The sequence below is a fragment of the Haliaeetus leucocephalus genome, unplaced genomic scaffold (assembly GCF_000737465.1).
Source record: "Haliaeetus leucocephalus isolate CR32 unplaced genomic scaffold, Haliaeetus_leucocephalus-4.0 Scaffold21, whole genome shotgun sequence".
NCBI lineage: Eukaryota > Metazoa > Chordata > Aves > Accipitriformes > Accipitridae > Haliaeetus > Haliaeetus leucocephalus.
Window position 1 is genome coordinate 1220676 of NW_010972457.1, and position 25717 is coordinate 1246392.

At 36.5% G+C, this 25717-nt stretch overlaps 1 protein-coding gene across 1 annotated transcript in view; it reads right to left on the reverse strand.

Annotated features, from left to right (window-relative positions):
• Positions 1-25717, reverse strand: part of TTC29 (tetratricopeptide repeat domain 29) — a 90157-nt gene that overhangs the window by 54821 nt on the left and 9619 nt on the right. The window contains exons 4-5 of the mRNA XM_010576351.1: positions 12715-12938; positions 1264-1449 (exon numbers count right to left, since the gene is read on the reverse strand). Of these exons, the coding sequence (XP_010574653.1) occupies positions 1264-1449; positions 12715-12938 (410 nt within the window). The remainder of the gene's footprint in view (positions 1-1263; positions 1450-12714; positions 12939-25717) is intronic.

The window sequence follows — 25717 nt, forward strand, 5'->3', positions numbered from 1 at the left end:
AAAATATTTAAATTTCTGTGAATCTTCTTTTTTCTGAGAAAAGCCATTCTATCTGAGAAACCAGCCACAAGCTGAGCTCGAAGTTGGAATGGTTTCAACCCACAAAGTCAAACTTAAAAACAAAAATGTAATGACTATACAAATCACATATATTTGACGCAATGGTTAGGCATCCAGTACACTTAGAAATTAGAACTGGAAGATCGGTATTATTCAGTTAATTGAGGCTCACTCATGGCTTGTCTTCCCACAACATGAAAGGATTTTATACAAACATAGGAAAACACCTTTTTTATACCCAGACTGCTATATATGCACAAACCCCTCTGCCATGAAAGGTAATACATATTTTTAAATATAGAAACAAGGTTCATCTTGATATAAGAAAGTAGTATTTTTTACAGTGAGAACCATCATTTATTGGAACAGCCTCCCCAGGGATGCAGTAGAGTACCCATCGCTGGAAGTTTTCATGATGCAATCGGACAGCATGCTAAAATAATCTCATCTAGGTTGCCTTTCCCATGAAATCTTGGGCCAGATGATCTTTTGATGTCCTTTCCAGCCTGGGCTGTTCTATGATCCTAGTTACTCCTATTAATATCTTTTCTAGTTTCAGGGACTCACAGTTTGAGGATACAGATACATGAATGGAGAAATGGAGCTTGTGGCAAGGTATAAATCTGAAGCAAACACCAATGTGGTAGTCACATACAAACAAACAGGGCATCATTTTCAGTCAAGAGAACCAGAAGGTAGTTTTTAAAATTAACACAAAAATATAGGCTGCTTTATCCAAGTGTAAATTGGAGGCAGGATTAAACTGAATGATGTGTTCACACCTCTTTTAAATCAACCCCATTTGTGTAACTACAGATGCCATCCTACTCAAACACCTGTGGCCTGAGGCAGCATTACCAGTCTCTTGTCAAAAACAAGCAGAAGGAAATAAGGTCAAACCCAAAGAACCTTTGTGCTAAACAAATGCTTCCTTTAAACTTGTGTTTTGTTTTTCATCTGACAGACCATTTTCAACTGTAGATGGAATGTCAGAGGAAAGAGGTCTGTGAATAGTTACAGACTTCTTTGTCTCCCTGTCCACTGCTTCAAAAACTAAAATTGCAACAGTTTTAAAACTTCTTTTAAATTATGGTTGCAAATCAACTTTACATTGAAATACTGTGTCTTGTGATGAAACACAAATTGCCAAATATGACTGTCTCAATGCTGATACAATGTAGCTTTACTATCTTAGTGACTTACCTTGTTCCTCATTGATGAGGCCCATATTTGCATGTGCTTGTGCCTCTCTTTTCCCACCATCAATTTTTATTAGTTGAGCAGTGTTAAAGCATTGCTCATAAAAGTAATTACTTAACCATTTGTCCTCAGGGTCATTGAAACAGTAGGCTAAGTTAAGCTGGTTATCATACACCTCCTCATAGCGCCCTTCAAAAACAAAAATGACAATGAAAATGTTAGATTATCACCAGCGTTCAGAACTCTTACGTATTACAGCAATAACCATATAATGAAAATGAAGAGCTATTTATATTTCCACCACTCAATACCACCAAGTTCTCCTACATGTCCACTCAAAGAAATATGATGAGGGGAAAATTATAACCTTATAAATTACGCAGAGTTGAAAACTTACTTTAGAAAAACCACAATAAATTGCTCTCATTTCTGTATGCAAAACCAAAATTCAGTTCAATAAAACATGCAAAACCTGGATAAGACATTGGCTAGACAAAAGAGAGAAGCTAGAGTGAGCACAAAAAGCACAGTCACTGTGTGAGAAGCGTTTGTCTGAGCCACTGAGACCTGAAAAGGCACAGAGAGCTTTCAAAACAGGTCTAAGGTAGCAATTGTGGTGACAGAGATAAAGAACCAAACAGAACACTCTGCAAACACAATCCATTAATTCATAACATTTTAAATGTTCAAAGTAAGACTAACAAGAAAGGCTCTGAGTTTTCACGTATATTCCCATTTTTAGTACCTTATCACTCTTAGAAATTAAGGACAAATTGAAATTTTACACCTTGCCCTGAAAAAGACAGTTCACCAAGGTATTGCTCTCAGACCAAATGTGGAAAGCAGGGGAGACTCAAAGTCACAGACCTCCTTTATGATCTGAAGAAAAAAACCCCCACATTTAGTTCCCATTATCATCTCAGACAGCTAAATGAACACATACTATCCCTAAAATTTATAGAAACGCTGCAAGTCCCAAACCTAAGCAGCATTACAACATTGTCAACAAATATATTATTCACAATTTAAAATTACAGAATGAGAGCTCCTACAGAATTGGAGTTGTTTCTCTCGGAAAAGCACCTTTAAAAAAAAATCCACAAAAAATCCTCTTTGGATTATCCCAAAGCTGTATTAATTTAGAGATCTAAAACTTACCTGACAACTCTTATCACACTGCTTCTCACTAAGGGGGATTTGAAATACATATATTTGCTACATGATGCTGAAGAATCTGAGATAAAGTACAGCACGAACCTATATGTTTCACAGCTAAATTTATCACTGGCTAAACTAAATGAACTTTCTTTCCAAACTCTGCTCATGTCAGATGTGAATGGGAATAATTAGCTAAAATTCCATTGCAGTTTTTGTTGGCCACTTACTGTGTTTGTGGCTGTTAAATGAACATAAGCCAAACAGGCAGTTCTTAAAAGAATTTTCATGTAGTTGGGTAAAGAAGGAGTTAAGAACCACAAGTCTTGCAGCAGGTAAGAGACTGTTTGGTTAAGCTAGATGTGTGAACAGAACTGCTTTGCTTTTGGGAGTTCTGCAGTTTGTAAGCTTTGCTCGACAAAGAGAGAAAAGGGGGAAGGAAGAGAAAGAAAAAAAACCCTCTTACTCCTGGGTATGGAGTACCACACAGAAATCAACTGCAGAAAAAACCTGATTTCAATACAGGCAAGATCTCACTTAAATTCCAGATCTTTTCTAAGTGTTTTAAAACTATGATACCATATCAAAACACTTTGATCGAAAGATGTAGTTAAATTCTCTTCTTTTGTTTTCCGCAGGAAGAATTGGGGAAAATCCAACTTTCAAAAAGGACTAATTTCTCAACTGTAAATTCTATGATCTGTGTGAGTCAGTTGCATTGTTTGGGACAAACAGCAGCAATTACTCAAAAAAGTACTCTGAATGCATCACTAAACCACACAAGAGAATGTTCCCTCAGCTTCATCTCTAGTACGTTCTGTCTCAAAATTAAAAATGACAAATTACGTATGGTGTACTAGGAAGTAATCTAAATCTCTCATTCTGTCCATTGTCATGACTAAGTTCTTTGACTTCAGAACATCTTGATAAAGCTCTTCATTTCACAACACAGTAAGAACTTTATTCTGTCTTCTGAAAGAATCCTGTTACCACCTAATCATGTCTGCAGACTTCAAGAGTTTTATCTAGTATTTGTTTCTCCTCCATTTTTATCTGTCTTGGCCATTCTGGAGAACATTAGCTGAATTTTCCCTGCTTAAAAGTTTCTGAAATCAAGCTGAAATGTCTTTTCCCCATTCTTGAACATTCTCTGGTTTTGTCTTTTGATTTACAAATTCATTCCTCCTCTTTAATGGTGAACAATACTTTTTTGTTGCTTTTGCTTTCCTATTTATTTTCTCAGAGTTTTTCCTCCATGAAGTGGTACCTCATATTTCTACCTTTTTAATAATTCCCATTAAAATATATAAAATTATTATTTTTGAAACAGTTTGTGTTACATACATTTCCAGTTCTAGTACTTTAAGTAAGATAACACCTCTTCCAAGAAATGAGAATGTTTCACAATCTCTTTAGAATCACCAAAATAGAAATATCCTGGAAATTACATCTAGATTATCATATCATCATTTGTATCTAAGGTTTGATACCAAAACAACAGCTTAAGTTTAGAAATTTGGCTTTGAGAGGAATAATTATCAATATATAGACTTCATGTATTCCTAATCAGAACATTCTTCATGGCTGTGAGTTTTCATGCCTTTTGTTCCCCCTCAAGGCTGAATATTCTGAATATCTTCAGAATATCCAGGAGTGTACATCATATAAAACTTATTCATACATTAGAAATTAAGATTATTTTGGTAGAATAGCCTCAAAAATATCTGCAAGTGATACTGGAATGGAAATAACAGAACTGGTTTGGGTTTAATATACATATATCTATCTATCTGTGTGTGTGCACACACATATGCATATACATATATATGTAAGCACATGTATACATATGCATAGATAAAAAGTCAAGACATAGTTGGGTTTTATCCAAAGTAACCAATTTAGATATAGAAATAGGTTACCTAGGATCCCTGTACTCTCAATGAAGAAAGCCAGATAGTTCTTGGCTGTGATTTATCTTATCCCAACTTAAACATCTATTGCAGCACAAGGGAGCACTTCTAAAGATTATCTCAGAAGTAAAAGGCAGAGGTTCCCAGGACAATTACAAGTACGTAAACAAATAACCACACGAACAGGGAAATGTAAAACCTAATTATAACCACTAACATAAAGATAACAATACAAGTTACATACAGATTACAGCCAAGTGAAAATGAACTTAGAAGATACCAGACGATATATACAAATGGTTACAATACCACAGTAAGGGGAAAGATAATTGGATTGTCATTGGGGTAGAACTCCAGATACAGATTTGTTGGCTTTGAAATCTTTGCTACAAAGTATCAAGGCACTAATGCTACATAACATTACCCAAATAACTTCAGGTAGTGCCCTACAAATCTCAAGAGATGGAACTGACCTGAGGCGGACTATTGCTACTGCCACAGCTTTGATTGAATGAACTTTAATGTGACCCTCTGATGACTATCCTGCCGGTGAATAACAATGAGAAGCGCACAAAGACAACCATGTCTCTGTAATTGTCTTGGACAGTGGCTGACCAGATATGCTGGTCATAAAATAAATCTCAGAAGATAGACTTTTACATGCCATATTGTCTTCCGGATTCAAGGTCTGATTTACAAATAAAGAAATTCATTGAGATTATTCTGACAGTGGTAAAGCTAGCATGTCAGACTTAGTAAAAGTGAACTTTTACCTCCCCAGGAGAAGAAAAATGTTAGAATAGGTAAATACTCTCTTCTATAAAATCTCCCATTAAAGCTTTGACGTCTCTGATTTTGTATAGTAAGTTCTCTACAACTAATAATAAAATACGTGTAGACAAGTCATCTTTACATATCTGTTGATAGAAAAAAACATAATTATCTGCACCACTTATCAGAGAGGGAATGATTGCACTGGAATGCAATACCAAATGAACAGAAAGAGAAGTCTGAATCACACAAACAACTGTAAAAGAGTTCCTGCAAGACAAATTCCTGGTTTTAAATAAGAAACAATTAAGAAAGTACATAGATAAAGGTTCAAAGGCTGATCCCATTAATCTTTCAAAAATTACATTAATTTCATAAAATATTGGAAGCTAAATTCAGGTCTTCCAGAACATTTAAGTCACAGGATTGTAAGAACACTGTAAATATGAACATCTACCCAAAATGGCAGCTACACAAAACAAACAGAACTTGACGGAGCAGATGGTGAGGCCTGATAGTTCGCAGTTTTGGACTTAATTGAAGATCTGAAGCATGGCTAAGAATACATCTTATGGACAATTATTCAACCGAACATTTTTTTCAATGCCAAATTACCAAATAGAAGGCAGTAATATTTCACAAAAATTAACCAGAAAACAAATTAAAAGTCATGCTATGTTGCAGTATTTGTTTTATATTTTAATATTTTTATGTTTTGGTCACAGAATATAAATTACAGAAAATGGATTACTTTCATTTTGTTCGACCTGAACTTTTCAAAATATTTTATTTTCATTGTCCTTTGCAATGGAAAACAACTTTGAACAACTATGCACAAAAGGGAAGTATCCATATTAAACCTTGCTGAGATCTTTTTGTTAAGCAGAGATTTTTTAAAAAATCCCTTCGACCCGAGCTTAAACATCAAATCCATATAGTATTTTCTGCTCGGCATCAGAATCTCTTCAGGTGCATCTGAACTGTCAGTTAGGATCTCCCCTTGTTATGGTCAAGCCATAGTCCCCGACTGGCCCAGGGAACAATATCTTTGTTTGTTCCTGGCCTCTTCTCAGGAACTGTTCCCTTGGCAAAGGTGTGCATGGAACAGAGGATCATTCAAATCCATGGTCTGCATGTTTGTTGTGTTCAGCAAGACAACTACCAAGTAGCGCAATGCACTGGGATAGTGAGGAGGCATTTGAGTGTGACAGCCCCAGAGCTAATACGAGAGAAAAGAAACATATAGATGACCTGCAAGTCATAATTTAAGTACAATTGCTGCCACATCTGTATGATCTCCTTTGTGACAGGATGTAGTAAAAGAAAGAAAAAGTAGTACAGAAATGGTCCTTAGAGAACAGAAGAAAACAACATTGTGAAGAGATCCTGGCTTGGTATTTTCCTTGAAGAAGAAAAGAAAGAGGCTGTTGTTCTTGTTAATGGAAAATAGAACTTGTACTCATTTTCAAAATACAGGTATCAGAAAGAAATTTTTCAACATCCATTTATGGCTCAATATTTTTCCACTCAAAAAACCACCAGTCAGTCATTTGTTCCTGCCAGATGAAGGCCATATGGAAACTTTTCAACAGCTGGTAACACTCATCTTCCAGTTCAGTTAGTTGTTTTTAGTGAGTATGACTTGATTATAACTGACCATTCACTCTTGAAGACTTATAAAGGAGTGACCTAAGATCAATTAAGTCACTAGGAGTCATTTTTGATGTCAGAATGAGACACCATTAATACTGGAAGTTTCATTTTTGCCAGAGAGATCAATACCAGTGATTTAGTGGCAGGGCAGCTGATGCTGTGATGAATTCACACACAGAAAGATCCAGGCTGGAGGCTGTTGGGCCAAAAAGAAGCATAAACGGTAATAGAATATGGTGTTGCAATCAGTTTATTTCCACCTGGATCCATACATGGGAAAGAATCAGTCCCATTTTCTTGTTCAGGACAATCATGCCTCTACACCTACAGGTAGAGGACCACACAATCATTCCTTTTTCCAGAAAGTTTATCCATAAGCTAAACACACACAAATGAAGAAATGTTGCTGTGGGTTAGCATGCTGACACCATCAAGTTTTAGGTAGAGCCTCTGCTTCCTAGTTATCGTGAGGCAGAGTGTACACAGAGCACACCCCTCCCAACACTGCTAGGTAGGCAGGGGGAATATATTCAATGACAGTACAAAGATGCTAAGGAAATGGTCAGGATATAATTTTGCTAAGTAAGGATAAAGCTATCTAATGATAATGATAAAAAGCAATTAACTGGTAATTTGGGACACTAAAGGGGGACTCCAAGCCATTGCAATGAAAAAGTAATACTGAAATTTTCTAAGAAATGCTGCTTCTGTCGAAGTCAATGGTAGTTCTACAATTGGCTATATATTGAGAAGGCTTGGCTTCTTTCCTGAGCGAATCACTTTGCTTTTTAAAGATAATTATAAAAATAATAAACTCCTCCATTGGTCTCTAGCAACTCTGCATTTTTTCCTGTGATAAAGTATTAAATAGAAAACAACAAACCTGCTTAGAAAAGAAAATAGTGTTCCTTTCCCTATCCCCCCCAAACCATGCCTCCTCCAAGCAAATATTAAAAGAGGTTTTGGTATGTTTATCCTTTTTCTTTTTTAATGCATAACCTCTTTCTATTTTTTTCCCCAAATAGCATGGGCAATATGGTTATTGCAATGTTTCTAGCCCAGCCTAAGGTATAAGCTTACAGAAAAGCTTACCACTGTAAAATGCTAAACTCTATTTTCAACCTTAAGTACCTCAGACAAAGAAAGATTTTCCAGTGCAAACACATCAAATACTCATGCTTTCTTCATATGCTTTATGAAAAGCCATCTTTTACAACAACAGCTCATACTGTCAAAATTTTCTCTACACTGGAGTAAAAAAAAAAAAAGCCAAATTAGCACTTCCTTCTGTGTTTCTGATTCTCTAGAACAAGGGTCATCAGCCTGTAGTACGTGGACAGATTCAGCATTTAGGATACCACAAAGGTCGCATGGGGTCAGGAACCAGGTGCAGATGGAATCTGAAAAAGGCAATAGCTTCCAGGTCATAACTCCTACTCTCCACCAGCTGCCCCAATGATCTACTAATAAGCAGTGTCTTGCCCCTTTGAAGGCATGTTCGTAGTCGAGTGTAGTTTCCATGCATTGGCTTTGGCACAGTGAACACAGTGATCTGCCACTATAGTGCTGACTGCTCAATACAAGTTGCAGCCACTGAACTGTGGCATCTTCCCCACTTTTGCTCTCCTGCTCTGGCATGGTAGAGCCAATGGCTGAGACATCTTTTCCTTTAATTGTTCTTGAGCTGTAACTTGCCTTGCGTTCTCTTCAACTTGTACAATCAAGTAAACTAGCTCATGCTAGCAAGCACTGTTCATACCAGCTCTTCAAGGCCTCTGCTAGTCCTAGGTAAGGATTCAGGTAGGGTTCAAGTCTACATTTAATATGTAGTTCAGATATGGTCTGAAAAGCAACACTTTCCAAGCCCTTCTGAAATAATACTGGGACAGGTGACCTCTAATCTGACAAAAACCAAATTAGGCACACTATCATTGAGAGGCTGGCCGCAGTCTAAAACACACAATGCATACTATCAATCATTCTTTTGGTAGGCTCAGTGCTAACTAAATAAAAGTAGCTACACAATATTTTGAGGAGACAGTTCACGGAAGTGGCTTAGCCTAATGCACATATAGACCCAACAAGTAAATTAGCGATGCATTTTAAAACAGTAAGACGGACCGTAGCAGCCAAGTAGTGATTTAAAGAATCAGTTACGTCCATATGGTAAAATCTGTGCAAATACCAGCTTAGAGGTTTTAATTTCACTTTTAAATACTTTTACCTGAGAAACAGCAACATTATCATTACAATGAACTGTTCTCCCAGGCACACGTTACACTGGGTGCCGTTACAAAAATTCCAAAATATAAGTAAAAGACTTCTTAGTTGGATTTCCTTTGTTCCTACTTCTTCTCCATGACCCACTCAAACACAGAGAGATATCGAGTCAAATCTTGTCTGGGTCTTAGACAGACAAAAAGAATTCTATTTAGTTGACGCACCTCTGTAGGGTATGGTCATCATTTGTTCACAGGGTTTCAGCAGCTAAAGGATATTTAGTTAGCAACCCTCAATGTCAGACAAGCATGGACTGCGGCTTCAAACTCTCCCTCCTGCTAACTCACAGAACAGTACTAAGTAGGGGCTAGGGAGCTATGGCTCTTCAAAGGGATAGAAACAACAACCTGCCAGCACTGTATTATACCTTCCAAAGACAATTATACCTTTAAGTGAAATTACTCTGAGCAGTACAATCAGGCAGGCAAGCAGGCAATCGGGCAGGGCATTCCACAGCCTCAAAATATAACTTTCTTTTTGAGAAAAACCCCAACGTTTTCATACACATGGCGAGAAATAACTGTATACATCACATGATGAACTATGTAGATACATTGCTTTGGCATTTATCCTGCATTATTCTGTAAAAAAACCCCTACAACTATACATATTGAAAGAGCTAAACTATCTCCTTTTTTTTTTTTAGCTACTGACACCAGAACCAGTAAAAAGAGAGGTTAGCCCATGATAACATAGAAAGATCAAGGAATAATTAGAAACAGCTCAATTTTGAAGTCAGAAACATTTACATTATTTGCATCAAAAAAGACCAGATAGGAACACAGTCAAGTACTGCCAATGTTTCTGCCAGTATTTTGGGGATAATGCTGTACCTAGGCCAAAATAACTGTTCAGCTACTTTTCTGTGAAGCTGCAAGGATTAATGCTAGCTTTCTATTTTTAAATACTTATGAGGTATTCAAATACAATGACAATGAGATTAAGTTGGACAGAAAAAAAGAGGTATTTTCTTTGCACACACTGTAATATTTGTAATAGCCAATTAAAAAAAACCCAAGAAAACAGACAACTCCTGTATCATTTGAAGTTCAATCAAAATGTTCCACTAAAAATGAAAACAGAGAGCACATTCACTGGTGTATGTAAAGGTAAGCAGTCTGTACAATGTAATGCTGGTAAACAAAATATCACCATTTTCAAACCCAGCAATAAAGAAAATAATTGCTCTTTGATATCAGCCTCCACATCATTATGCATGGCACCGATTCTGTTCAAGCCAACAATTTATGTCCAGCATTACAGCGTCCTATAACTACAAACTATCAAAAAAAAATAATTAACATATTCCACGAATAAATATGGAAAGTGAATAAATACCTAGCTTTCTCCATGCACTGTGGTAACAACCATAAACCTCTAAACCTAGGAGCAGCATTTTTAATTTATACTCACAATTAAGACAGCAACACTCTATGATAGAAAAACATCAGGTGAGAAAAACTAAATAACAAATAAGAAAACTATTTACTGACATAGTAAGTGAAGTTTTCTTTTCCACTTACCACTTCAGGTTCAAAAACAATGCCTTCATGAAGCTTAAATTTGTCAAAAACCTTACAAGTCATGAAGTTTTCTTTTTTTTTTTTTTTTTCATAGTTTATACCTGCTATCTGTTCTTCAACATACCTGTTTGCTCAGGACAGCATACCTGAAACAGGTAAACTTTCAGCTAGTCTAATATTAGTGACATCAGCCACACTGCGAAACTCTCACAGTTTGCAGCCCCAAATATTACTTTCAGCCTTTTAAGCTTGAACTGTGGCAGCTGAAGAGCAAATGCAGGTCAGCTGCTGTTATGACTGCTACATCATGGTAAGTTCCACCTGAGGTGAACTGCTGAACACTTCTTAAATGGTGTCAACTAGAGTTGTCAGGAGATCATAAGCCAGAGCCCCAAGCAATTTGATTAGAATCAGAGAGTAACTGGATTAGCGGAACTACTGAATTAGTATTTGATGAGCTGTATAATTTGTATTATCTTCACAGCTCTACTAGCTCTAACACCTGCAACATGAATTAGCATCCACCTCTTCATGTGCCAGGTGACTCAAGCCCCACTTAATACAAACAACAGATTTGTGCAAAGGTTTGCATTGACACTGGTGAAAAAATCAAAACTAACTATACCTTGACTGGCAATTCAGTAAAGATGCTTGCCAACTCTATTGGCACGTTCTCGTTATTTTCTTTTCTTTCATTTTAACTAACTGTAACAGGCAAGGTTGGGAGATGATCTCTCCTAGAGGCAAGATACAATCAGTAAGACAATGGGTGGTATCTTGTCTCTGTGAGAGGTGAAAGACTTACAGAGCCCAGCACACAACATATGCCGAGTTCAGTGAGAGAAAGGGCCCCTGCCTTTCATAGGGGCAGAAACTGCACAGTCAGCAGCGTCTTGACTCTCTGGGAGCATGTTTGCCAATTCTGTTGTCACATATCAGTTTGCAACACTGAAAAATATGCACCAAAGGCAGGCAAAATGCTCTCCTCCAGCAGCTGCAGGAAGCAGGCCCACCAGGATAAGCCATATCTACTACTTTTTGAACATCACAGTGTTGGCAGTACGCTTCCGTGAGGGCAGTCTGAGCGCAAAACTTCTCTCTTGTACTTCTGCAAGCTGTGGGGGTGCCTGTTCAGGTTTTAGTCATACTTCAGACAAATCTGAAGATTCCATTCAATCTCGGGCTGGCTAGATTTCCTGCCTAGAATTACAGTGAATTAAATAAAGAAACACAACTTTTGGCTTTCATAGTAAACATAAAACAAGCATTTTAAATGAACATTTTTGTAAGTGCTGAAAGGGGTTTTTGCTGTTCCTTTTTTAAATGAAGTTGTCTGTTCCTAAATTTCGGTCAAATAGCTTAGGTTTCAAACTCACAAGCTTTATTGTAGATCAAAATGCAACTTGAAATAAGCCAACTATAGTGAAATCAGCTCAGCCATGAAACAGGATTGCAGTTAGTTAGAGCTTTTATCTGCCTCCATCCCTACAATTATTCCAAAGGAGAAAGACAGAGTAAGTTATGTTACTATTTATAGTAAAAGGAAATGATAAATACGAGCGCTTAGTAAATAGTAGGCAACGGAGAAAATACAGTAATTTGGAGTTATGTCTTCACTAATATCTAGTAATTCACAGGTGGCATGTTACATCTGTGTGCTGTATTTTATTTGACATGTTCACAATCCTTTTTAAGTCAGTCACAAATCCAAACACAGTTAGCAGACAGGGTATTTAATAAAATCAGATTTATAAAACTATTACTGTGTGAAACAGCATTTCACCTATTAAATTTTTCTAATACAAACCCAGCTACTCAAATCAATAGAGAAAGAAAAACAATAAATAATGAAACTATGAGAAAATAATTGAGAACTTATCAAAGCTATAAATACATCAAACATTTCTGATGATATCATAACGCACTCTACATGGTGTCCCCCCCCCCTTTTTTTTTTTTTTCCTTCACAAAACCTCAAAACCTCTCCCGATATCTGCGGCTCCTAATCATTTATTCTATAAATACAGCTTAGTTGACTAAGGCTGAAATGTGCTAAGATGCAGTAACGTTTCAAATTCATACATGAAACAATTTGGAAGCTTCCCCCAGGCATTCGCGGCTGGGGCTCCCGCTGCTCTGCTACCCACAATCCCCCCATTTACCTGCTCGCTGGGCTGCCTCAGCCCTGGTCAGGAAGAGGTAAAGCTGATCCAGCTTATCAGGCTGCTCCTCCAGGGACTTCTGCTGCCATATGGCTGACCCAGGCCCTGCAGCCTCCCTCAAGGCATTCCACTTCTGTATCAGAGTGAAGAGCTCGGAGAAGGACTCGTGATAACCCTGTCGCAGCATGTCTATGCAGATGTTCTTCTTGTATGAATTCCTGTTACTGGGAATAAGAAAGATAGATTTTAAGCCTTTAAGCCTGTGTTCTCTTCTCCACCTTTACCAAATACGTACAGATAACTAAAACGGCTTTCGAGAAGAGACCTCTGCAGTTCAGCAGCGGGGAAGGGGCATTTTTTTCCCCTGCTCAGAAAGCGTTCTCCTAAAATACGATTACGAATGCCATGCCCTAGGGAAGTAAAGAGGGCAATAACGAATAAATACCAATCTCTATATTGAAAGCATGCTAAAAATAGACTGGTATTCTTTAGCTGGTATCGGTAAAAAAGGCTGACTGATGGGAACTCCCCCCCCACGTTTACATTAGTTCATGAAAACACAATGAACTCTTAGTTTGCTTTAAAACAGTGCACAGGGAAAAATGAGGCACATTCCACATGTCAAAACAATGTATATGTTAAATAGTTTTGCTGTAGGATATGACGGCTTGGTTAAAAACGTCAAACAAATGCTACACCAGAAACATAATCATTAGATATTATTTTGCTTCTGGTTAGCATATAACTTCAGCTGGGACTGGTTTACTGATGCAAAAGTTTGATAATTTCTCCCTAATTTTAAAATCAAATGACGCAATGATGAATTTATATCAAAGTTATCTCATTCATAAACTCTGATAAGAGATACATATCAAAAAGTTGTGTAATCAGATATTCTCAAGAGGTAATGTATCTTTTGAGGTATTATTTATGGAAATAATCAAAATATTTCTTTTATGTGGCATGAAACAGTCATTGTGTCCTATCCTGGAGAAAACTATGAGTCCAATGGGATTGCCTGCAACACTAAAGCACAGATGTAAAGGTTTGCAGGCATACGTATCTAGTGTGAGAAAACAAACCTTTGTCCCAGGAAAATGGCAAGGACCCAGATGTGTTAATTTTATTTTGTATATTCCGTTAAGTTTCCAAACTGTGTTCAAGACTATCTTTTTAGATTAAAATCCATTTAACTTCAAATTCTCAGCAGCTTTAAAATAAATATGGAATTCTGAAAACTGAGATTTATAGTGTATGTAATAAATTCAGATGACCTCATGCTAAACAATAGCCTAACAATACTAATACTTCTAGCCTAAAAAAGAGCTACTGCAGTTCTTTAACAATGCTAATAAGATGGAAGTGATGTAAAAAACTTCTTAGCTAGATGTCAGGGAAATAAACAGTAATGTGAGATGTAAGAAGTAAATATTCTGCATTATTTCATATTTAATATGATTAAAATAAAATCTATTAATTACTACATAGATGCACATTAATCGTCCGTATCTGTTTTTTTTTACATTTCAGTTGCAGAACTGAACAGAAAAATATCACAAAATCCTGGTATGATTTAGACTAGACAGTACTGAATTTATGTTTAATATATAAATAGGTGTTTTTCTGAGATTGAAAAGCACACATTGTTCACACAGACAAGGGAAAATATATACTTATTCTGTACCAGAAAACATTTGCAACATTTATCTTAGAAAAGTAAATGAGAAATATCTTTAAACATTTGAATTTTAATTTGCCAGAATATGCTACATTTGCCATATGTCAGATGCACAGTATATAGCTTAAAAATACCGTAAAGGTATTATGTTAATACAGTACAATGTATTCTCTACTCTGTATATAGAATGCTTTCTTTTTTTCTGTTTTATAATTCTACCTAAGTAAAAAAAAATATTGAAGAATACAGGTAAAAAATTCCTACCAACTTCCAAAGGCCTAGGACTGAATGCTGCAGTAATATAACTCAGAGCAGTGGAATAGCTATCTGTATAGCAGACACACATACACGCGTATTTATTTATATAATATGATTTATAGATGTGTATATGTGTGCATGCATTAGATCATTAGATGTACTGGAAGTAAACAAGAAAGTACTGGTAAAAGAGCTTAACAGTGACTAAACAAAATGTCATTCAGTTAATTTTTAACGTTCACTGCATACTCACTGAGCACAGTACCAATATTCGTCTAAACAGAAGAACTGTGTCCGTGTAACTTGTTATTTCCTGTAGACTGATGCATTTTACTTGAAGGCAAAGCACATTTTCCCCACAAGACAGCATTATTAGCAAACCAATACAGGAAAACAAAACATAGAGTAAAATAGGTCAGTTTTAAAAATCAGTGCCAATATTCTTTTAATAAATCCCATCTTAGTTAGTAAAGAAATGGAAAGTATGTGGAAGTAATCATACGGTACAGAGCACATTTTTTTCTTAGGCAAAGGTAACTGATTTTAACTCACAAGCGATGCAGCTATCTACTGTATAACCATTCAAATTTTAGAGGGATAAAGATAAAAGTCCTCTCTCAGTTATACTTAAAACCAGGAAATACACAAAACGCAAAATAATAATACTATTGCTTCCTTAAGCTCCTGCTATATATAAGCTACAAGTGACTGATCACCCACAAACAATACAGTAGGGTTAGAAATTAATGATATTATGGGGATGAATGGTATTGCTGACGCCTGAGAGAGCTTGACGCTGCAACGAATTCTGCAATCGTTTCAGTTATCGAAGTGGTTCCCGTTGAAAATGCCAGTGCCCTTTTCTTCCAACAAACAGTGCTTTCGAACGGAGGAGTAGTGTAGGTGACAAAAGTAAACTTTTCATGATACCTTGAGATAAACTCAGTCCCCCAAATCCTTTTCATACTGCTTTTTATGATGTCACGCAGCATGTAAAATGAGCGGTTAATCAGAACGTCTCCTGTTCTACATACCCGAAGATTACTTTATTTCTAATGTCAGTATCAAACCCGGACACCTAATTAAACGTACATGATTTGTTTTATCGAACCCAACTGTTAGCAGCATGTTTCTACTACATTAATAAACTAGTTCGCACCAAAGCTTTTGAACCTGACTACCTAACAAATTACGATGTGCTATTAAACAAGTGGGTTATGTTTCTCTGCATCGCGTCCGCGCCGGTTTTAGGTTTTCCTTTGAACGGTTATGTTAAACTTCAAGCCGCCCGATGCAGACAGGCCGGCCTTTGCTTGCTCGGAGACGTTCAAGAGGTTTTAATGGTCTCTGGGGGCATCTACTGGAAACGCGGAAAACTGCAGCCGGGGCAGGGTAAACGGCGCAGGCAGCCGCCAGCGCAGCAGGGCACGGCTGCAGAACAAAGGCAGGCAGGAGGAGGAGGAGGAGGAGGAGGAAGAGGAGGGTGAGAGGCAGCAGCGGGCAGGAGAGCGGCGGGGCTGCGCTTCCCACGCTCCCCGAGCGCCGCTGCCGCCGGGCGCTCGGGCGAGACGCCTTGGAAGGAGCGGGCGGCTCTGTCGCCTTCGCTGCGTTTAACTCGAAAATTGAACCCTGAGACCAATATAAAGCTGAAGTCCTCTTTCCCCTTTGAAGGCGCGTATGTGCATGCTAGGAGGAAAGGATTTCAGACTGATTTTTAAAAAACTTTTTTTTTTTTTTAATGAAGTCTGGAGCGTATCTATCTGTTTGTGGTTAAAACAAAGATACCAATTAGTCTGTTTTTAATTTCAAGCAGATTTGGGTTATTTTCTTAAATCCATGAAATTCAACAGATGAAAACCATAATGCTTAACACAAACATAGACGATGCTGAGAACCCGCTCTTCCTCTGACTGTATGCTCATCTCTCTCATTACTGAAACCCGGTTGGTTTTTTTTGGGCTACGTGTCTATTTACCCAGGTTGGGTAAACCAGTGGAATGAGGTCCACTCAGTGGATCTGGTTGGGTCTCGTGCACTTGTCCGACATCAGCAGTTACTCCGATGCCATATTTCATGCATGAGGTGCTGAAAAATTCTGTGCGCTTCTGTGTGCGTGTCATGGGGGGGTGGGCGTCAGAAGAATTTTTAGCACCAAATAAATAACCACCAAAAAGTTAAAGTTGCCATTTTAGTGGTACCATGTTATAGATGATGATTTCATGCAGTATAATATCACATGGGTGGAAGCAGCTATTTATTGAATGTGGATCTGTGAGCTTGAAAAGGCACTGCTGCTGTTAACACGGTACTTTAAGCATACCTGGATATTGCTACAGGCATTTTACTTTTCTTAAACTATACAGCTGCTTATATAATTTTCTTATATGGATTTCTTTTATTATTATCATTACTATTCTAAAACGATCTAGAGTCATGCTGAGGAATCACAGAAACCTGATTCTAATCTGCCCGTACAAGTGCAAAACCCGTAAACAGCAACCCTCAGTGAGGCTCATGAAATTACACTGTTGTTGCAATCTCAAGGACCTTCCTATGTTAAGGTATTGTACTTTTACAAGACTCTTAAGCAATGCTGGGAGATAAAGACAGCACTGTACTACATTCCCTTTAACTTAGAATCCTGCACAGCAAGGCTATTTGCATTCTACCCTTTACACCGAAAGAGAGAAAAGAAAAAAAAGAAATTAAGAGGCCAAGAGGCAGGTACTGGTGTTAGAAATCATCAAAATAGTCAGTATAGCATAACAATTATTTGTCATGAGCTTAATTCTCCATGCCTCCTGTCTGGTATGGTCAATTACAGACATGCAAAATAAGTGCAAAAGTCTACTATTTTCAGATGACAGATTTTTTTTTTTTTTTTAGTATCAGGGTTCATATCTTTAGATTTTGTAGGATTTAATTAGTACTATAGGTTAGTGCCAGCTGCTGGTTACAATACAAGTGTACCGTAGCAATCCAATTTTGTAAAGCTCAAAATCGCATGGATTAAATAACGATAGTATATAAAATATTAAAGTGTACTTCCAGTGTAAAATAATTACTCTACCAATTATTATAATGTTTAAAAACTGTATTCAAATAGGTTTCACCCACTTGGGATTTCCTTCTGCAGTTGGCAAGACAATGACTGATATAAATGCCTTAGATAAGGATCACAAAATTATTAAAAAATAATCAAGATATTTTTGCTTAAGTTTATTTAAACAAATACATTTTACTTCCCCCCCACGTTTCCTGTCTATAAATCTACAAGAAAATTAAAATTACATCAAGTATGTGAATACTTAGCTACTTTGTGTTTAACCTATATACAAACAACACAGCATAAACAAGGAGACACCAGAATTTCCTCACTAAAATTTGAAAAATATATGCATTAAGTAAAACCAAACATACTATATAAAACACTAAAAAGCCAAGCATGCTGTAAGAGTTTATAACTTCAGGCTGCTCTGCCTAAGAATCAAAAGAGGAATTATTATTTAGTTATAGCTGGACAACCAAAAAAAGGTAACAGTTTTGAAACACCGTTAGTGACCCACATCTAAAATACAGTTAAAACTCCTGCAGGGCACTGTTGAAGACAAAAAGCACTTACGCAAATACTTAGTAAATATGGAAGCTGAAGATTTGACTACCGCATTCAGCCATGCTACGATCTAGGTTACAGTGGTATAAAATCATATACTCACACTGTTGAAATCTACATTGTCATGTGTCTGGGCTGCAATCCACCAAAGTTAGGTACATAGCTAACTTGAAAATATATCCGAGTCATCTGAGTATATGAGTTCAGTGTGAAAATTTATATATATATAAGTACTTTGGTGAGTCAAGCCCTCAGTTGGTCAAGGTACTCAGCACATTTTCACCACATACTGCTACTGATACAAAGCTATTTAACTAAATCAGGCCACAGCCTTCTTTAATCCTAGTTTAAAGACTGTCTGTTTAAATACTTTTAATGAAATATTTACTGGATGGTAATATGTTAAATTGTAGACTATAGTAATCTCATTAAAGAAAGATATGAAAGTACAGTAAGTGGCATTAAGTAGTAATAGATGGTTAGCTTACACATCAGAATTTTTGATTACTAAGGCTGAGAATCAAATTATATTGGAGTGGGGTGCATGTTTTTTAATGCCAAATTATAAAGCTGAAATAGCTAATGGCCTAATACAGAAAGCATAAAATCCACCAAATGTTATAAAAAGAAATCCCTACTCTAAATAATAAATAAAAAATATTGCATGACAATTTGTACATATCACAAGAGGGAAGAACATCTACTTCAAACTGACTTTTGTAACAATTCAGATTTTTTAAATAAGAAAAGGTTTATGGAGCTATGTATTCAGAACTATTAATAGAAAGATGAAAATAAAGTATATCAGAAAATAACTATATAGGTACTTTATACCATATATATAGGTACAATAACTTTTCAGCATAAGTAATGCAGTATTTTTCATCCACTGCCTCACAGTCTCCGACTGTTGTCAAACCACTCTTTAACCTAAATCATGCAATCAAAGTGGATGCATAACCTGTCAGTAGGATCCCGCAAAGAACACATACATTGAACTTGCTTCCTTTTGTTCAAAGCTGCACTGCCACTTTAATACTACATAAAATGAAAAATTAATCAATTATAAACATCAAAGGATGACACAGAAAAAGTATTTTAAAATGAATGTAAGTACTGTAATAATTAAGAATCCTCATTAACCCAGAAAATGGAAATATAAATTTAGCAATGAACTTTTGGAACATTCTGTCCCTAAACATAAATGCAAAGAAAGCACTAGAAATAAAGATAAAAGTGCTACCCTTACAAAAATGTTCTTCATACAGGAGCATACACACCTGTGATTATTTCAAGCACAATCAGAAAAAAACATTATCTTCATTAATCTTACTGCTTTTGTTTCTAAATTAATTATGTTCATTAACAAAATGTAATTCCAACCATATTTTATGGACTATTATTTATCAAAATGAAGTATTTCTCAACTTTCCTCTTTTATTTCAGAGCTGACCTAATGGTCTGAGAGCTAGAAACATCTGAGATTGGAACCCTTTCCATTTCACTTGCATGATATCGGAGAAGTCATTATATTTTGCTGCAAGTTTCTTTCACAGTGTGCAAAATTATCTTTAGAAAAAGATAATCATAATTATTTACTTTCTGTATCTTTTCAAGCTGATGCTATGAATTATCATAAAACCCGATATAAGGCTATGCATTTATTATACTATTGCTATGATCAATTCCCATAGTGTATTTGCTTTTGTTTATGATATCTCATGCCAGTCCCCGACAGAACTTACTTAGTAGTCTAAGGACAAACAGACCACACAGAGATAAAGAAGAAAAGAAAAGAGAGGCTTTTGCACAATTCAGAAGGATTCACTGCGAGAATTATTAGGAAGTGATGATTGTATGAAGGCAAATTAGACTGTCTTTCTTTATTTCAAACTCTTTTTGCATGTTAGAGATGCTTCACCTTTATGGAGTGTTTTAAAAATAGAAGTCAGTTGTGTATTGCTTGTACATTTTCTTCAGTACTAAATATTGTTGAACTATTGAGAAATGAAAACACTAGAAAACCGTAAGACCAAACTTAGTAAAAACAACAAGTTACATAAAAAAAGAAAAACTTCAGCTCACTGTGTTCTTCTTTATTAAAGTATGTCATGTATTTTATCTTTGCAAGAGTTTGATGAGTTTTTGCAAGTAAAATTCTGTTTCCTCTATACTTGCTAATAGTCATGAGAATCTGTAGTTTGCACCTTCCCATTAAAAATGTATTGTATTTTTTTGAAATTATTCACCCCGCCTTTTATCCAGATCATGTCTTTGAAAGGAGGAAGTAGATAATAAATGGAATAATTCATGATTTCCCATTAAATATGAAACTTTCTTTTGCAGAGTTTAGAAAATGAAGTTCTACATAATGTACAGAAGTTGATTAGAACTTTTTTTAACCTTTTCAAGAAAAGCCTTTCACATTACACAAACGCACAGAGAAGTTTCTTTAGGAAAGGCAAACCATTCACTTCCCGCACAGTTCTGTTCTTTAGATCACTGCCTAATTACGCTAAATAATATGTTTGTCAGGCCTGAAATTTGCAGAGATCATTCATTTGACCAAAAAGAATGTGTGCCTCTAAGAACTAAAATCTCTTATTGAAAGTTGTTTAATAAACATTGAATCCTGGTCATGGCAAGCAAGATTGTTAGGAATTATTCAGACAGAAAAAAAAATACATATTTAAATAATATTGTGAAAGAAATTTAAAATTTATCATCTAGCTCAGCAAGTGACTTGTGCCATCTCCCTTTCCACAATCAGCAGGGAGTTTGGGATAGAGTGCCTTAATTTAAAATTTCTTTTACTATGAAAGGATACATTTCTTTGGTTCTGATTTAGCCTTTTCCATAGTTTTTTAGTATTTAAAAGCGAAGAAATATCCTCATAAAATGTAGATGAGTTGACACAACATTCCACCAGTTCTCAACCACAGTAATGTGAACAACGAGGGTCATAAGGTGCTCACAGGCCATATCCAAAGATTGACATCAGCAAGAACAGCAAAATCTTGCTAGGACGTGAACATGAAAGGGAAAGGACAGTTTACTTCTTTCTCCTTTTGCTGCTCTGTCCTTCTTTAGCTGCCTTGAGCTCTCCTCTCTCCCTCTGTCTTCATAGTGTTGTACACAGAAGAAATGGAAGCAGCAGTCACCTTACTAATTTATTTGTTAGAGGTGACAGCTACTAAAAAGTCTGGATTAACCAAAACCCCAATCAGCTATTTGTGTTCAGCTTCCTTAAAGAACTGGTCCATCAGTGCAAAAGACTAGAATAAGGACAAATAGAAAAGCAAATAAATCTAAAACTGAATACCAAAACTCTCATGATTTAAATAACTTATAAACAGAGGACAAGATCAGAAGAAGCCCAGTCTAATAGTAGGGCTTACTAGTCTGTCATGGCTATGGTGAAAATAAAGAATAAAACACTTTCAAGCTAGGCTGCCTCCTCTCCATAAGCTCACAAACCCTATTCCTCTCCCTCAGTGGACTCTCCAGATCACCCTGGCTTCTAATCAGGTGAGGAAGTTTCTTCCTCTTTAGTCTTGGAGGACAAATGCAGTTAAATATTCAGAGACCAACTGGTAGAAGAAGTAAGGGTGTAGGAAAGGTATCTTCTCTTTCCACAAACTTATCTTGAACACTAACACTTAATCCCTCATTAATTTTCCAACATCTTTTTTCCTTAACTCTACCTAGCTGATGCTGACACTGAATACAGCAGAAACTTGGCAGGGAGGGTAGTAAATAATTTGTCCCTTTTAATTCTCTCACTGAAGAATGGAAAAATAATCTATCAGATCATACTAACAAGGTTTAAAATGGATGCCAGATCATTTTTGTTCTGGACTTGCCAGCTTCTTGTAGAAACACTGTCTCAGGCATTAGTGAACGCAAATCTCTAAGACTTCTACCTGATGCTTTTCACAGCTTTCAAAATTCAGTAGTTCTCCAGTGTGGGAATCAGTGGTAAATGTACATGTCTACATCTGAGCTGGTCACCCTAAGCTCTCTATATAAGCAATGGAGAGAAACACGTGCTTCAAAAGTATAATTCACCTTATTCTAAAGCAGTTGTCTGAATCCTAAAAGATGGGGCTCAACTAATCAAATTACTTATTCCTAATTATATCCATTGATTATACGAGTGTCTTCTGGATCAGTTAAACTTAGGTGAAAACCCCTTTCCTCTTTTTGCAGAGAAGGACAAAGGTTTATGGAAGCAAAGGACTGCTACTATATTCACCAGTCATCATTCTTAGAGCAAAAATATTATATTCCAGTTTTCAGTATACAATCTGCAAAGTAGTTTAACGACTGATCTTCCCAGTATTAGCTGAGATGGCTGGCAATTGCTCTGGGGGGGTCACAGCCCAACTGAGAGTGAAAGCCTTTGCCTTTTTGTGTTCCAGATAAGCTTGAAGTGGACCAGCCTTCTGGTGAATTCTAAACAGAACAACCCACTATAGCTCAAAAATATCTGATTGAATATGTATAAGATAATCTTGTCTCCTGCCTGAAAAAGTTATATCAGAGCATGTCTTCATGGACACAAATTTATCAAGGCAAGCTTTCCGTAACACACTGATCCACCACTCACAAGACAGAAAACACAAATACAAATTTTCTGCATATCTAGGTCAGCTTGTACCATCTCTGTATAATAATTTAGATGCCATCTGACTACCAATGAGTCTTGAGTGAAGACACTAGAACTCCATCATCCGATTCACAGAAACACATCTAATAAAATTGCTAATGTAATATTTTTTGTCACTACTAAACAAAGCTGTTCCTCTCATCGAAAAGATTTCAAAGTATCTCTTTCTAGTCTAACTCTTTTTTGATGATACAGTCGTCTTTGGACAATTTTCATTTGTATGAAGAGGAAAGAACTGTTACTTGATCTTTCCGGCCCCGACAAAAAGATCAGGAAACAGAAATGACAACATCAAATTCTGGTCCATTCTAGGCTCCAAACTCATTTGAAGATTCAACCCTGGAATCAATCTCTTGATGGAAAATGCCTTACTTCACAGTTCATCATGAACTTTTTGACTCTTAGGTCAGTCATAAGGACAATTTCTAATTTTTACTGCAACTCGATTTTGAGCCATTAATGACTTGGTTAGTCAAGACCAAGAACAGAAAGTATCAGGGAAAGCACACTGAAGGCCAGTGGAGTCAGCCAACCCCTTCATAAGCTTACAAAAGCCTAATTCTGTGGCAGGAAAGCAGTCACATTCTGCATTAATGGAAACCTTTCCTTTTTTTCTATTTCCAGCTTCCTACACCACATTCACTTCTTATTTCAAGTTAAAGTCTTAGAGAAGGAAACAAAACAAAATCAATGAAAAAAACAAAGCAATATCCTGTTTTAATATAATTAAAGCACTATCTTTCTTAAGCACTGTTTTTTCTTCCTCTTCTATCATATCACCCTGGGACAAAAAATTATAAAGAATAAAAAAGAAAAACCTCTCCACATTTTTCCCCAGAAAAACATAAGCACACTTAACAGAACTTTTCTCATTTGCTGAAGTTTGGAACAGAGTACAATACTGTATAATAGAAGGATAACTGCAACTTTTTTCCTTCAACTATGAAGAAACTAGCTTTCTTAATTTTAAAGAATTGTGAAGCATACAGTTTTAGGAAACAGCTTTAAACAATGTTGCTTGTTTCCATAAATGTGATACTACCCATACATTCCTTTATTTAGGAGATAATAAATTTGTTATCTGCCTAACATGCACCAAAAAAATTAAAGGGTGTTTAATATTAAGTAGGAGTGTGGCTACAAGAATTTGTCTTGACAAAATAATGACTGACTTATTAAGTTAACCTCCATATTAAACAAAAGTACAGATATTTAGGTGGCAAAAGAAAGATATCCTGTCCTTTCATAAAGAGGTGCAATAATCTACTTCCAGGATGGAAACAATATTTAAAAACCTACACAGCACATTATAAGCCATTTCTCACACTTCTTTTAATAAAAACACCTGTTGCCTGCTGACACATACAAAGCATAACATTGAATTCACTAAGATCATTTACAGATATGGCATTGCCTTACTTTATAAATTGGTTTAAAATTACTGTTGATGCATTTAGTTTTTTATAACTAGATTAGCCTAGTACTAATATAACTGTGTAGCTGCTAGTTTGTTACCATTTGTTTGCTTTCAAATGATTGTATCAGGTTTGTGGAACAGAATTAGTAATTACATACTATAGAAATTTTGTAACTGCTGAGCTATTAGCAAAAGCTAAAATTCTGAGAATAATTTAATACATAGAACATGAACATAATCTTTAAAAAGATGTACTTTAAAAATCTCCACAGAAATAAACCAGAATACATATGATATTTCATTTTAATCTTGTGAGAGGCTTTGATAACTTTGAAAAACAGCTTATTACAAACCAGTAAGGAAACACCCCACTTTGTGTAGGTATTGCAGAACAGATGATAAAATTCTCACTTCATTGTGGATTTCCTTGCTGGTTTCCTTTTCCACATCCTCCAGACTCAGGGTTTGGATATAAAAAGAAAAATTGTATAGGGGGATTTTTTGGTTGGTTTTGTTTGTTTGTTTGTGGTGGTTTTTTGTTTGTGTTTTGTGGTTTTTTTTTTTTAACAGCAGTAAAAGGCTGACCTGACCAAATCAGAGCTGTAAAACACACTTTGAAGCCTCAAGGCCTTCCTAAAATAGCAGTGACTTCCTGTGTAATCACAGAGAGAACACTTCTGTCCCTTGCATGGTGTGTGTACCGTGGAAATCCACTGGGGCTCAAGACTGAAACAGCTCACTGGGAAGGCAAGTCAGTCTGCAACAACTGTTGTAGTGTAATGACTACAGCAGCACGGCATAGCTGGTATGGAACTAGGGTGCCAATAAGTGAATGTACTTATTTCAGGGAGCAGAAATAAGACCTGCTCCCTGATGTCTGATACTTCTTCCCCTCTCACAGAGCAACTATGCTACCCCTAATTCAGGGGAGAGCATGTCTGTCAACACAGCATCTGCTCAGGAAGGATCTGTTCCTTATGTTGGTCCAGCTCATGCAGAATGTGACCAAGTCGCAGACCAATCTTAGTTTCCTTCTTTTTAAGCAGGCAATATCTAAACCAGCTAAGATACCTAGCACGATCAGTATGACAGCATGACCAAAGGTAACTGTCCCACATCAACCACGTATACTCACAGACCAGTAACATGGCACTTCCCACTGCCTCACCCAACTCGCTTTCCTGTCACTGTCAGGCTGCTCCCTCCCACAGACTGTGACCATGACAACAGTCTCTCCTACAGAAACAAAGGGAAAAACTGAACTTTGCAAACCCTAGGATGACATATGGAGAAGGTCCTGCTCAATCCCATCACTGAACTAATCTTTAGTCTATCATCTTTGAAATTAGTCTTAATTCAAATAAAAGG